We start from the raw sequence: 16116 nt of genomic DNA, 5'->3' as shown, positions 1-16116 counted from the left end.
GAATCCCAAGAGCTATCATTAGCAATCAAGGTACTCATTTTTGCAACCGAAGTATACAGAGCTTACTTAGCAAGTATGGTGTGATGCATAAGGTCACTACTCCATACCACCCTCAGACAAACGGTCAAGCGGAACTCTTGAACAGAAATTAAGCTCATTCTTGAAAAGACAGTGCAACTTAACAGAAAGGATTGAAGCAAGAGGATGGATGATGCACTCTGGGCATATCGTACATCATATAAAAGCCCAATTGGCATGTCTCCATATCGGATTGTCTTTAGTAAGGCTTGTCATTTGCCAGTAGAGGTAGAGCACAAGGCATATTGGGCCATCAAAAGCTACAGCCTTGATCTTGTTAGTGCTGGTGCTGAAAGAAAGTTACAATTGCAAGAACTTGAAGAGCTTAAGAGAGAAGCCTATGAGAATGCTCGGATCTACAAGGAAAGGACCAAGGCTATCCATGATAAGCTCATCTTAAGAAGGGAGTTTCACATGGGCCAAAAAGTTCTACTTTATGTCTCTAGATTTAAACTCATGCCTGGTGAGCTTCGTTCTAGATGGGAGGGACCTTTCATTGTCACTAATGTTTTTCCCTATGGAGCTATAGAGATTAAGAGAGAGCCAACTGGAAGATGCTTCATAGTCAATGGTCATCACTTGAAGCCTTATTATGAGGGATTCTCTACCCAAGATGTAGAGATTATCACACTACGAGATGCCATGTAGCCCCGGTTGTATTCCTTCCCTTCACTCTTTTTGCTTTGCATTGTCATATTATTGAGTTGTGCTGTGCTGGATACCACTTATTTTTGTGATTTGCCCTATGCATTATGCATTGAGGACAATGCATTGTTTAAGTGTGGGAGGGATTTCATTTTTTTAGTTTTTCTTTTTAGGTGTGTTTTTACTTTTGTTTTAGTGTCCTCTTAAAAAAAACTGAAATTTTTTTTTGTTTTATTTTGAATGTGAAGATTGCAAGTTTGAAGTGATTCAAGTATGATGCATTCTTGATTTGAAAGTGATTGATCATGTCTTGAGTAAGTAAACTAAATGGCAATAGATTTGACTTAGGTGAATTTAAGCTAGTAATCATGTGCCTAGTGAGGTTTTGAGCCTGATGTATTTCTTCTTTTCATGTGTTTATACCCTCTATCTCTTTCCTTGATCCAAAACTTGACTTGAATTTTGTTTGAGACCACATTTGTGCATTTGCATTCATAAAGATGATAAAGGCATTCATTTCAATTTTTCTAGCCAGATAAGCCAAAAGCCGACCCTTTTCTTGCATTTATCCTTTGCTTAACTCCTTTTGAGCCTTCATATTTTTTCTCTTAACCCATAAAAAAAAATCCTACTGTTTCTGAATGTCTTAGGAGTTGAAGAGTACTAAATTACATGTGCTTGGAATGGAAGAACACATTTAGAGTTATGGTTTGGGTCAATATGAAAAAAAAGAAAGAAAAAAGAAAAAAGTACTATAATAAGATTCCTCTCCTCTGGTTTAAGTTGTGCTTAGTAACCGGGGATCTTCATTACCAATGTCGATCTTCGCGTCAAACGGCCAGTAAGGGCTATGAGCGTGCTAGTAGCATCTTGGTGCCAAGGAGTTATCCATACTTGAGTAACCGGGCCTTTGTATTACCAATATGAAGGTTTGCGTCAAAAGAGCATATACATAACAGTCTAAGAAAGTTTAAAAAATTGAGATTTTGAGCTTAATTGGATTTTTATGCATTATTGGATTAATTGGTTGATTTTTGGATTTTGCATAAAAATTGAGATTTTGAATTAAAAATATAAATATTTTGGGATTTCCTATTTTTGACTTGGAATGAATATTTTCCTCTTTCTTTGGAAACAAGTCTCATATTTTTAGAAAGATTGATTATTAGAAAGTTTTGCAAACTCTTGCCTAATTTTTGTGCATATCTAATATTTAATTTTGATATAGATTATATTATATTTGGATATAATCTACATTAATGGTTGCACTTAAATTCTTGTAGGTTAAGAAAGAGCATATAGGAAATCCAATGGTGCAAGATTGTTTCTTGGGATTTAAGCACAATCCAATAGCTAATATTAGGTGGGCCAATTAATTACTAATGAGCTTGAGTTTTGGATTCATAAAAATTTCCTTTTCTCCCATCAAAATAATCCCTCCAGACATGCCAAAATATCACTCTTTCCTTCTCCATTCACGCCAACGGACAATTCAACGCCCAGCACTCTCTTTATTCTCCCTTCAACACTATTCCTCTAGTCTCACGCCTTCTCTCATAATTCTTTCATTCGACTCCTTAGTAAAAAAAAACAACCGAGCATCATGTCCTTTGATTTCTAGACTACTATTATCACCACATTCCAACATCATCCATTCAATCAACCCGTAATTTGAATCACCCACCTTGTGTCTCATGTCCATGAATTGCACCAAGAAGCTTGGAGGGAAGATAATTTTCATGGCAGCTTAAGCTTGTTAGGGAGGCAACTTGGGAGGAGCATGGAAGATATTTGAGCCTTGGGCTAGCACTTGAAGACCATAAGGAAGTGATATTCCATTTATCTTTTTAATTCCAGGACTTAAGATTATTTAGTTTTAAATAATTTTAAGTTGTAATTTTGTGAGACAATTTAGTTCTAGATTGTCATCTTTATGCTTCGATTGGATTGATATTTGAATTTTGTTTGTATTGAGACACTTGCTAGAATTTATGTTTTTGAACCTTTGCATTGTTAGTTGAATTTATAATTGAGTTTTCATTATGAGTTTAATTATCAATGTGGTTTGAATTGCAAAATCTGGGTTCTTTTGCCTCTTAATTGTTTAATTAAGTTGGTTAATTATCTAATTGTTTAATTGGATAATTTCAAACATACTTTCCAGAATTAATTTGAGTTATTTCTATTGGTTTTAATAAGCTTAATTAACCAACCTTATACTGTTATGAGTTCTCTAATAGTTTAAGTGTTTTTGAGATTGAGGGTTCCTTTTGTTTCAAATAGGTGATTAAATTTATTAATTCCACTCTCCTATCACTTTTCTTTGGTCTAATTAACTGATTAAGGTTATGAAGGTTAAATCCATGCGAATCCTAAGTTGTCCCCTCTACCTTACCTGAAGAAAACTTCTCCATTTTTACTTGTTAATTTTCTTTGCTTCCTGATTAATTTTCTTCATTTATCATTTTAATTTTGTTTTCTTAAAAAAAATCCCCCCAAAAATTACATTGCATTTATTCAGTTTAATTTAATTTTCATATAGATTTTAGGACATTTGCATCTTGCATTTAGAATTAGAATTTTGCATTTTAGTTTAGGTCTAATTTATTGCATTTTTTTATCACCTAAATTTTTATCTAAAGAAACCCATAACTTGCTCCTTAGAAGTAATGACCTAGGTCGATCCTAAACTACAAATCAATTAGGACCTAGTTTAATTGAGTGCTTTAACAACAGAGGCATCATCATTTAGTGAAATTGCTTGTAAGTAATTATTAATAATTACAAGTAAGAATTGGTAGATATGTGTGTGGACTTCAAAATTTGCAAGGCTTAAAACATTTTTCCAAGAATGGAACTTTTGTGGGAAATAATAAGTTATCTATGAAATGAAAAGTATGGCATGTATTGTAATATTTGCAAAACAGTAGATGTTTGCAACTGTCAATTTCACAACTGGAAAGAAATTAGTCTTTATCTTCACTTTTCCTTTTTAATGTTCTTCTCGGGCTTCATTTAGCCAGTATTCAAAATTGAGGGATCAGGCAACCTCATCTCTTTATCAGCAATTGAGGAATCAAGTGGACTCAATTTATATTTGGACATTGAGTTAAAGAGCCAAGCATTTGGGATATTAAGAAATCAACATCTTAACCCACCATGACACATATCTGCGATGTTGTTGGATCCTGTGGAACAAAAGTTTCAACTACAGGCTTTTCATGAGTGACATTATTAGTTATGTTTAGTTAACTTCCCTACATAATGGTGTAAAGTTGGTTTAACATGGTGGATTGAAACATTTACTAGTAAGACGTAGACAAAGTTGGTTGAATACCTTTATACCAGGGTATGCAAAATTTTCAAGTACCTTCTCATCAGTTGTGAACTGGATTACTCCCATACTACTATTTCAAAACTTGATATTATTTTCTTTGATGTTCAGCGTCATAATCATTTCTATACCCACACAATTGCTTAATTATTGGGGAAAAGAATATAGTTTTTTTCCTGAGATAAGATGGGTTGTGGAAGAGTAAATGTTAGAATATGGTCACTGAGTTTAAGTCTTAGCTAGTGCAATAGAATGCAATGGTCAAACCTTTGCTAGCTTTGTTTTCAACTCCTCAGTTGAGAAGCCAATCGATTTAGAAGCTAGATGGTTGAAAAATATCACCAAACGCATGCCGATTGAATCAAACACCTTGTAATAAATATTAAATATATGAAATGGCATGAAGCAGTATTTCAGTAAGATCTTCATTTTGTAATGTGTACTAAATGATGGTGCAAAAGTATGTTCAGTATGGAGATAAAATAACAAATAATCATACTTGAGCTTAGTCTACAATATGTTACATAGATAACTTTAATGCTCTCACTCATGTAACATGTGGCAACTTAAATGAGGAGTAGAGAAATGACAAAAGCTGGAGGATAGAGAGGTCATTTAAGAAATGGCAATGGTGGTTCTTACTGTTAATTAGAAAGAGCTAGGATCATTGTTTTTGAAGTTCCAAACTTATTTTTGTAGTCTTTCAAATCCCAATTCCATGAAGGAAGCCTATCACATATATAATAGATCTTATGATCATATAATTATAGTAAAAATTCGAACTTGGGAAACAGAAGTTAAATATAATCTCACTATACTAGCCAACCAATCCTTCATTCTTTATAGTGCATTCAACAATATCCTTAATAGGGAAAAAGTTGAATGACTCTCTAGAAATGACCAAATCTGATTCTTTAAAGTATGTTGTAATGTGAAACTTAGGGGTGTGTATGAAGCTCGCATGCCTAATAAGCCTGTCCGAGCCCGTAAGAAAAGGGCCCAGCCCAGCCCAGTAAAAAACTGCCTAAACAAAAATGGGCATCTTCGGGTTGGGCTAATTGACGGGCAGGGCAGGGCAGGGCCGGGGGCAAGGTATTCTGCCCTGCCCATTTGGCCCTGCCCAAAAAAATGTATAATTATATATATAAAATAATATTATTTTAAACAATTATCTCTTTTATTTTGGCTAAAAAAATTAGGTAAAATTAGAAAAAAAGAATGGAACATAAAAATTATAATTATATAAAAGAGCCAGATATCAAAATATAAGATTCAATATGCTAAATTACTCCAAGTCAAATTTCCTTCTTTTTCTCTTACATCCAATTTTTTCAAACCAAAAAAAAGAAAAATAAAACCACCTTTCAAATTTTGTGCTTTCACATGATTATAAGAATCCGCCAATTATATGAATAAACTAAGGAATTGAACTACTGATTTAGCTTAATTATTAAATGTTTTAATTATTAAATAGTTTTTACCTCCCATAAGAAATCGAAAGCTAAAGAACAAGATTACACAAGCCTTATATATATATATATATATGAGTGATAGACTCATTTGTGATAATTTTTTTTCCTCTCACTTGTCTCAAAACATGATAATTGAATTTTTTTTTCTACATATGATATAGGGCATGGGGTCATTAAGCTGGGCAAAAAAACTCGTCCTGCCCTGCCCAGCCCACCCTTACCCTGCCCAAAATGGTTAGGGCTTCTATTGGGCAGGGCTGGGTAGCGGAATGCGTCTCATCTTTCGGGCTAGGCATCGGGCAAGGGGCTTGCCCTGCCTATGTGCAGCCCTAGTGAAACTTGAGCCTCTAAGAATGCGAGGTTACTATGTACTCGTCATCATTGCCAACTCTCTCCAAGTTTTCAAAGTAGTGGTACACTTTACCCTCTTTAAGATTATTCTTATACTATTCAGGTAAGCTTTTTGTTGTTGTTGCAAAACCTTCTATCATTGAACTCTATACAAGTTTTGTATGATCATTTAATCGTGATATGTATTTTAAATAAATAAGCAATGAGAAACACTAACTTGCTCATCTACAAGAAGCAGGTCAATCCTTAAAGGGAGCATATAGTGGAACCTTCATACAGGCAATCCATTTCTTGAGGACATGAGTAACAACTATCCATATCTCTTTACTGTTATCGTTATCTTATATCATGTCTCAAACAATGCTTGCCATATTATGTTGATGATCTGATTATCATCCACCAATAAAGTAACACAAAACGGCAGTTTAATATTTGTCATTTAGCAAAGCACTAAATTACATAACATATAAATGGTATATCAATGGCATAAGGTAAATAAAATAAAGGTAGAGGAAATTTAAGATTTTGAAATCTAAATCTGAGACACTAGAAGACGATAAAAATTGACATAACATAAATAAACAACGAAAGTATCATAGGGCAAGGAAAATAAATTGACAAGAAAAATATCTATCCAATATAAATCTAAATGATATAAAATAAGTTGATAGGGAAAATATCCAAGGGTACTCTCAAAATAAAATATACAAGCCAAAATATTTTCTGTAATAAATTGAAGTGAGTGAAAAATATAGAAGCATGAATACTAGAAATATTAATATAAACATAAAGTTAAAAATGAAGGAAGCAAAATCAAAATCAAAATCTGTCTAATCTAAATCTAAATAGATAGATGCAGGAGAAGGCCAGCATATAATGCAATTTGACCAATAGTCTTTTCAAGTTGAGACAATGAATTTTCAATTAAACAACAATTTCCATAAATATTAGGCCAAAATTGTAAATAAAATATGTCTTTGCAACTAAGGAAGCACAAAAGAACAACATGTTCTTATATAAGAAATTAGATTAGAAGATTACCGGAGGTGAGAAAACCAACATACCTGATGCCGAATGAAGTTAACAAAGTTGCATTGTTAAGTAAAGCTTGGGATATTTAAATATGATGAACTGAAGTCATTAAGTAAATCATCAATCAAATAATTAAGTAAATTGAATTAAATTACTGCAAACGTTCATCATGTGGATTCAAGGAGGAAAGTTCTTCTCTCCATCGGAACAATAGGGCCGTTATGCTCATTACTAAACTTGTTGAAGAGATAAAATATAACCAAGGTATATCTCTTTGATCAGAGGTTTCGTACCATTCGAGCCTTTTTTTCATGCTTTTCCTAGGGGTTTGGAGAAAATTGCAATCAATAGGATTTTCCTAATCCTCCCTTCTTGATGAATCTCATAGAGCATTCTTCATAGTTGTTAACATTAAGGATAGCCTTTTTAAAAGTCATTTAACAAATAGTTATAATACATAATAGATGGAACTGAGTAGGCATAATAATATTTTAATGGACAAAACTTATATCAAGTTAGTTAGATCAAGTAGGTCAAGTTAGCCAATCAAATTATCCCAACTATATTAATTTTACACATCATCATTTAACCCCAAAACAACTCTTAAACACCGTTAAAACAAGTTTGGAAATTTTTTTTTTCTTTTTAAAATAAAAGACAGACCTTTAAGCTTAGGGCGACCATGAAGAAAGGCCGAGATCATGAAAGAATATGGCAGCCAAGGATGACAAAGTAAGAAGTTGCAGCGGCCATTAATACACAAGCTTGTGAGTAGAATTGGTAGTGACTCGAACTAACGGCAACGGAATCAATGAAGGAGAGGATGCACGATATAGCCTATGGGCTACGAATTGCTTCTTGACTTGAGAGAATTTATCCATCATAGTCAGATTCCCTTTCCTGTCTTCTCCTCCAAAGAATTCTGAACTGTTTTTTAGTTTGATTTCATATATTGATTGATTGAGTCAATCATAAATCTTCATTGTGAATCTTCTTATGCGGTTGAAATAGAATTTAGAAAAAAGGGGGGGGGGAGGAAGCACCATTCCCTTGTTGCATTTTCTAATAAGGAGAAATAAAGTGTGTATGAATTAGTGACTGCAGTTACTTGGAGATATAAGAAATTTGATGGCATTTAGAAGAAAAGATATTTTTTGTCACTGAACAAAAAAAAATTTCAGCCTTATTTTAACAGTGTTTAAGAGTTATTTTGGGGTTAAATGATGATGTGTAAAATTAATTAGCTGGCATAATTTTATTGGCTAACTTGACATACTTGACTTAAGTAACTTGATATAAGTTTTATCCTATTTTAATTATTGATTATTGATTAGTAGTGGTGAAAATTAAAATCTTAAATGTAGAAGCACCAACAAAGGAAAGATGGAATTTAGTAGCCATAGCAATGTATTAATTATTAATAGGCTAGCGGTAAAATTTGGATATGAAGTCTTAAATGTAAAAGCAAAATGTCAAAAAAGGAAATCCTTGAAAACTACAACAAAAGCTTAAAAGGTGAAACGAATGGAAAGGAAAAACAAATTTAGAATGGACAATCACATATCAAATCGACGTTGCTAAAATTTTTTACCAAAAAGAGATTTTTTTTTAATATCAACTTGTCAAACACCTATATATCATTTGCTTGAAATTTCAAAAAGTCAAGCAAAAGCACACTAAAATCATCAGAAAAACAATAAGACATAACAGAGACAACTCAACCTTATAACAAAGTAAATACTGAAGTAGCAAAAAATGGCATGGGAAAAAAATTACAAAAAATGATTTGCAAAGCTAAAAGAAAAATAATATAGGGGAAAAGACTACTGATAGACTGTAAGTTTGGCAAAAAAATCAAGCAACCATCCTTAAACATTAGTGGACATACAAGCCATATCTGAAATCTAGCACTACATAATAAACGTAGCTCATGGAAGGTGAGAATATTGAGATGGAGGCGGGAACCCACATACAACACTTGGAGACAGTAGCTAGGAGTTGAGGAATCATTGTAAGGATTGCTTGGATTGGGAAGGGTATCAAAAGGTAAGAGACAGTGGATTTGCAGGGATAGTCTCTTGGGAGTAGGGTGACAGAAGGGACAACTTATTGCACACTGGATACCTATTAGTATGTCACTAATAATCCACATAAACCCATAAGCCAACTGAGCCCATTATATTGTAGATAATTTGCCTGACTTGTAATCCCATTTTTTCCCAAGATCAGGCATTAGGAGATTTCATAGGAGAAGCAGATGTCTAGATGCATACAAATCCTCCAAATATGCTCACCTCTCTAAACCCAAATCATTGAAGGGCAAGAAGTTTCTTGAAAAGGAAAGAAGGATTACCATAAGTTCAAAAAGAGCAAGACACTCTTCAAGAAAGAGGGAAAGAAAGAAGATGATGAAGTCTGTTGACCTAAGTGAGGTCAAGTACTTTCCTTACTAGAGTAACTCCAAAGACTATCAGAATAAGGATCAAGGATCTGTTATGAAATGTTGTCAATTGCCAAATAAAGCGTGAGGTTTTATGTTGGCAACAATGTGAGGATCGAGGTAAAATGTATTAGCACCTATAATTTCATATTGTGTGGTGAAAAGACCATAATCTTTTGTAATGTTCTTCATACACTAACTTTTACAAAATTAAATCTTCATCTTTTGTCATTTATATTATGGGTTTAGATTTAACTTTTATGATGTAATAAGAAACATAACACAGTTACTTATCATTAAGTCTTTCTTTCAAAAAAAAAAATCCTTTGCTTTTAGATATTTTTGGTAAGCTTTACATGTTTGATTGCTTTATTACTTCTTCTAATTTAACAGTTGACTTGAATATGTGTCATGCTGGATATGGACATATAAATTGGTATAACAACTAGCATAATAAAGATTTCTATGTGAAAATATGTCATAAGGTTAATAAGATGGATTGTCTCATACAACTAACTACCTTTAACACTTAGGAGAAGTGGTTAAAGATGAGACATGTGTTTACTAGTTAAGCAGCAAGAGTGATGATATGGTAAAGAAAAAACACAAAGTAAATGTCACGTTAACTTAAAATACAACAAGTTAAGATAAGATTCATGAATATCAATATAGATCAAATCATGGATAGCCATATCCATGATATGCGTAGCTAGATAACAAATCCATCAAATTGTCATCATATGATGTGAGTAGAGTTGAAGAATTTGGGCTTAGATCCTCTGTGTGTGTCTAAATTTAAGCCTGTATAGTGTTAATAATCAAATAAAAAATGACATACACTATTATAGTATAATAGTAACAATGTAGCATGTATTCATACTGTACGTGTTAAAAAAAGTCACAAACGAGAAGCAAGTAGAAAGATCCCTGTTTTATTGTTGAGTGAGTCCTAAAAAGACTCAACCCTTTTATTGACATCCTTTGACTTTGACAATATCATGGAGATATGTTTTAGTGCCCGCTACTTTAGTAAGTATCATATGATCATGATGGATACAATTTAAAGGTGTTATGCTAAGAAAGTGGCTAATTCATGTCAAAATTATATTTTGACAAAAGGAAGATTTCCTAAAATACACTCCCTTATGCTTATGTCTGAGATCAGTCATTTACTCATTTATGATATTATTTTTGTTAATTTCATATATGTGGGTACAATGCATATGAGAAAGGCAATTTGAATTTTATATAACTTAAGAGGGATTAGATTGTCTAAGAGAAAAATATATACCGGTGAATCTAGGGCATCTAAGTCATAATAACATAATCAAACTGCATTCGAGGTTGTCTTGTGCTAGTCTCTGTAAAAGGGATTCCTAATAAAAATGTCTAATCAAACTGCATTCATTTGGTTGGTGTATTTGTTGGATAACCATGTAGCATCTGTACAGTGATTCTATATTACATGGGCATATTGGACTACTTGTTAGACTCTAGGTACGTCTTAAGATCCTTTACTCATGAACTAATCTTGCATTAGCTCATTTTATGCCAAAATATCTATTAATTGTTAATACATTTTGAAATCCTTTACTTTTTCTTTTGACAAAAAATTGTTTGTAAGTTCAATAAGAGTAACATTGGCCAAGATCCTGTTTAGCTTTTTTTTTTTCCTCCCCAAATTAGGGGGCTTAGTGCTTTGAATCAATTTGTGGAGAAGTTCAATAATAAAGGTATATCTATCATTAAAGAGACACTTAAGGTATAACTCCTACTCATCCTCCTTTTAGTTTGCTTTCCTTCTTGAAATATCGTCAATTGATATCGTCATTGTTCATTGACTTTTCTTACTTTACGTTTTATTTTTCTCATAATATTTTTAGGCTATTCTCTAACTACTATTTTAATGTCTTAATTCATTGCTAATTCAAGGAGGAAGATAGTCCTAGATAGATGCTAAGGTTAGACTACTATTGTATGAAAATGGACTTGCCAAAGACATTCTATTTACTGTAAGTATAATGCTTCTTTCCCAATTCCTAGGCATCCATATTTTATTATTTTTCATTTTTTTATTGTTGTTGGGCCTATCATTTTGCTATAATATGTTTATTTATCTATGCCTGAATTTGACAATGAGTTTATGGTTTGTCAAAAGTATGTGTAGTTGACAAGACACTGAGTTTAAGTGTCGACTTGTGATCTTTTATTCATGATATTAAAATTTAAATCCCTTTCCAATGTGTTTTGACTATAAGAATTTTAAAGAATTATCTTCTCATCTTAGTTAATTTTTTATACTCTTAGAATTCCTTCTTATCAATATTATATATTGAAATGGTTGGTTAAATCTTCTCCCCCATACACAACTCCCCATGAAAAAAAAAACAGATAATGAAATTACTAAATTGATAAAGCTCAGGTCACGTCATAGATTTGAACTCATTTTAATATATTAGAGCTTAAAAGTTGACCAAACTCTTTTTTTTCCAACCTTTGAACTTATTTAGTTATTTGCAAGCATCATAGATACATGAATCCAATCGAAATAGACAACAACGATGATAGATTATGTAGTATTTAGAATGAGAGTATGGAGAAAAATAGAGAAATAGAGTAATAGAAGAGTAGAAGGAGAGGATAAGAGAAAAGTGAGTGTTGGCATTAATGTTTTGATTATGAAAAAAGGTTTTTCAAATCAAAAATGATTTTCAAATTAGGAACTTTCTAGTAAAAAAGATTTCTTTTAAGGTTTACTCGAAGAAGTTACTGAGTAAGTGTGGCGTTAGTGATTGAATCACTTTACTCGACTACTCACCTGAGTAACCCTCATTTGTTTTTGAAAATATCTCTCTGAGTAAAATCTTTTATTTGTTAATATTTATTTTCTTAATAGATTTACTTGATAACCTAATAAAGTACTCTTATTCTGTTTTTGTTTATCTATTTACTCGACCATCTACATTAATCCAACTTCAACAGAAGCAAGCCCTTTATGTAATGGATAGATACCAAAATCAACTATAAATGGGAGTTGCATTCATTGAAGTGAACAATGATTCCAAACTAACATTCTGTCAAATTCATTACTTGCATTCATTGTTCATTTATTCCAAGCTTTCAAACTTCAGTGTGCATTTGTTCTACTCCCCGAGAAAGTTACAAAACATTTATTACTCAATCCCTTGTAAGACTCAAGATAAATAGGAATCTTGAGTTGGGTGTAATGTTACTAGTAGTAAGGGAGAACGAGTGTCAAGCTACTTGTTGTACTGAGGCATCAAGAACTTGTTTAATCTTGAAGGTTATAGTGACACATTTATAAATGTTCTGAGGACTGGACGTAGGTCAATTAGTAGACCAAACTAGTGTAACTTGCTTGTGTTATATTCTTTCTTCTCTCTATTAGTGAAATCTTTCTAATTCTTTATTTGTTTAATCCGTCTCAATTTAAGTTTAAATATAACATTTTAATTATAACCCAATTCACCCTTTTTTTGGGTGAGGTGTCATTCTAGTACTTAGGATCAAAATTTTAAATTCTAAGAAAAATACAAGAGTAATATCTAAATAGCGCAGTCATTCATGTTTGATAAAATACATGCATAAGAGTTATATAAAAAATCACACTAATACAATAATTGAATATAGCCACCAAATACAAGACAAACAAAAATCATAACATACAATAAACACTTATATATCTATCACAAAACCAATTCTCTTTATTTCTCTTTCTCCAATAATAGACTAGTAGAGGGTGTTCTTTGACAATACCCCCTCTTGGAGAATAGCTTTGTCCTCAAGGTCGAAGGAAGGGAATTATGCAGCAATAACATCATAAGATATTAAGATTCCTAATTGGTTTCCTTATATGGTTGATTTTTCCACTTGATAAGCAAATCCACATCAAGTTTTCCATCCCTTGTTACATAACGAAAGTCTTCACCTTGTTCAAGCTCCATAAGCTCCTAAGAATCATTAATAGGAAGAGGGGGCAGTGATGAGTGTGAATCATAGTGGTGAGCAAGTTCAGGCAAAGAAACATGAAAAATAGGATGAATTCCTACCCTTTGAGGAAATTGCAATTTATATGCACAACACCCATGTGTCGCAAAACTAGATAAGGCCCAAAGAAGCAAGGAGAAGACTTATCATACTTGTGATTTGAAATTGAGTTTTGTTTATGAAGCTGCAAGTGCAGAAAATACATATTTCCAGATGAAAATTCAACTTCTCTCCTCTTAATATTAGCCTAGTTCTTCATCCTTGCTTGTGAAATTGTGAGATTATCCTTTATAACAGACAAAACAACATCCATTCTGCAAAATAATCTTCTAATTCGTCAATCCACATACCATCTTTGTTAAATAGAATAAGAGAGGTAGTATCTCTGCCATATATATTTTTAAATGAAATGAAACCAGAAGTTGTATGAAAAATTGTGTTATAAGATAATTCATTCCAACTCATTATCTTGACCCAAATTTTGAGGTGTTTAATTTTAAAAAAAATGTTAGCTTTCAAGGTGGAAAAAAATAAAAATAAAAAAGTGAATAATTTTTTAAAATTAGATATAATAAAAGAAAATAAATAAATTGTACATTATTCAATATTGCTAATAAATACTAAAAATATGTTAGAAAAATGAAAGATGGAGGGCATCAATGTGCTCTGTCCTTGCTTGTGCAATAGTGGGATCATCCTTTGTGGTCGATAAAACAGCATCCCTTTCTACTAAATAATCTTCTAATTCCTCAATCTTTGTACCACCCATGTTAAATGGAATAAAAGAGGGAACATCTCTGCCGTAGATAATCTTAAATGGAGTGGAATGAGAGGCTATATAAAAGCTTGTATTAAGATAATTCATCCTAATGTAACATCTTGAACCAAGCTCTAGGGGGCGTTCCTATTATTATATTTTAAAATCAGATAATTTGGAAAAAAATGTTAGTTTTTTCCTGAATGTTACAAAAGAAAATAAGTTTTTTCCTGAATATGTGGAAAAAAAAAGTAAAAAAGAAAATGGGATGAATCTTACACTATGCAATAGTGTTTCTATTTTCTCTCTAACTTTTTATACTCCCTGACTTTTCTTTTCCCCGGAAAAGCTTTTTGCTGAAAAAATAAAAGCTAGAAAAACTTACTTCTCCAACTATTCCTCTCTTTTTTTACCTTTATCCAAGAAGCGTATGAAATTACTAAAATGCCATTATTAAAAAAAATGCATAAGAGGATTTATACTATAAAACTTATCAAATCTTAGAAATTAAAATTATTAAAACGTTCAAATCTTTCTCAAATAAATTATGAATTTTTTTAAGATAGTATTTAAATTAAAGATCCGATCAAAAAGCTTGCCAAACAGAAACCGAGGAAAAAAAGAGAACAGCTATTAGCAACATAATATCTATAAGTGGATTATAATTAGATTAAGATGGTATTTGGTGAAAACAAAGCTATAATTTTAAAAATACTTTTACATTATATGGAATAAATATACAGAAACAGAAAGCCTTTGAATAATGTTGCTAACTCTAAGTTTAAAAACTGCATTTTAAAGTGTTTTACATGAGGTTTCACTTTAGTCCTTTAAGTTTAAAAACTGCATTTTTGGTCCTTTAACTTTAAAGTCTTTAACACTGTTAATATTGCTAACGGAAAATGCCAACTCAGCAAATTTAAGTGCTAACTCAACAATTAAATAATGACATATTAATCTTTAATTTAAAAGATATGTAAATTGAAAAATAATTAAAAACTCAAAGAAACCGTCATCAACATCAAAACTTTCATTCATCTAAATTTTCAACGTTGACAACCCTATCATCTCTCTCTCTCTGTGCAGATATTTTTTACAAAATCAACAACTCTATTCCTCTACAAACTGGTGAATCTCTTCCCCCCTCCCCAATATGTTACAGTACAAGTGAATTTTTTTTGCATTCATCCTTAATGCAATACAATTTGCATTACGAGTTTCCCCCCTCATTTTACCTGAAACCCAGTGATTACTTACATCGCCAAAGTTGTTAAGAGTCGCTGCCTCCTTGCCGGTTAACGGCGCAGCAACGAATTTTGTGTCTCCCTTTGGCTATCGGAGTACCCCAAAAAATCTTTCAGTTTCAGTGCTTTGTCGTTCTGGTTTTGTGGGCTCACTCACCTCTTTCCACTTTGGTTTTGTTGGTGGTTCATCATTCTGCTTGCTACTTCAGATTTGCCCAGTCGATGAAAAAACCAAACCAAATCAACAATATTCTCTAGTTAGCTGCTCTAGGTGAAGGAAATATTAAAGAATAGGGTCCGTCCCTTTAGTGCAGTGATAGCAGATGTGGGTTGGAGAGGTAGAGAGGCCATAGTTGAAAGAGAAGAAGAGGAAGCATTTCACTACACAGGTTTATTTTAATTTTTTAATGTAAAATATTAAATTAAAAAAATTAAAATTTTTGTGGCAGAAAAAAATTAAAATTTTACATATGCTTTGTCAACAATACACATTCAGTAATTAAATTTGCTTACTTAGCATTTTCCGTTAAGAGAGTTAAACGGTGTTAAAATTAAAGAACTAAAAATATACTTTCTAAATTTAAAGACTGAAATAAAACCTTATATAAGTTAAAGGATCAAAAATATTTTTAACTAATTTTAAAAATACTTTTACATTATATGGATTATGGAATAAATATACAGAAACAGAAAGCCTTTGAAAATCATTTTTTCACTTTTTCAAACACCACCTAAAAAAAAAAAAAAAACCTCGG

At 32.0% G+C, this 16116-nt stretch overlaps 1 protein-coding gene across 1 annotated transcript; it reads left to right on the top strand.

The window, feature by feature from the left end:
* Nucleotides 1–204: 204 nt before the first annotated feature.
* Nucleotides 205–726, top strand: LOC114714953 (uncharacterized). Its single transcript, XM_028899750.1, has one exon. The coding sequence runs from the start codon at nucleotides 205–207 to the stop codon at nucleotides 724–726; it is 522 nt and encodes a 173-aa protein (XP_028755583.1).
* The last annotated feature ends 15390 nt before the right edge of the window (nucleotides 727–16116 follow it).

The sequence above is a fragment of the Neltuma alba genome, unplaced genomic scaffold, assembly GCF_004799145.2.
Source record: "Neltuma alba isolate B1F8T4 unplaced genomic scaffold, ASM479914v2 tig00011557_pilon, whole genome shotgun sequence".
Classification (NCBI taxonomy): domain Eukaryota; kingdom Viridiplantae; phylum Streptophyta; class Magnoliopsida; order Fabales; family Fabaceae; genus Neltuma; species Neltuma alba.
This window is presented reverse-complemented; position numbering and strand designations above follow the sequence as displayed.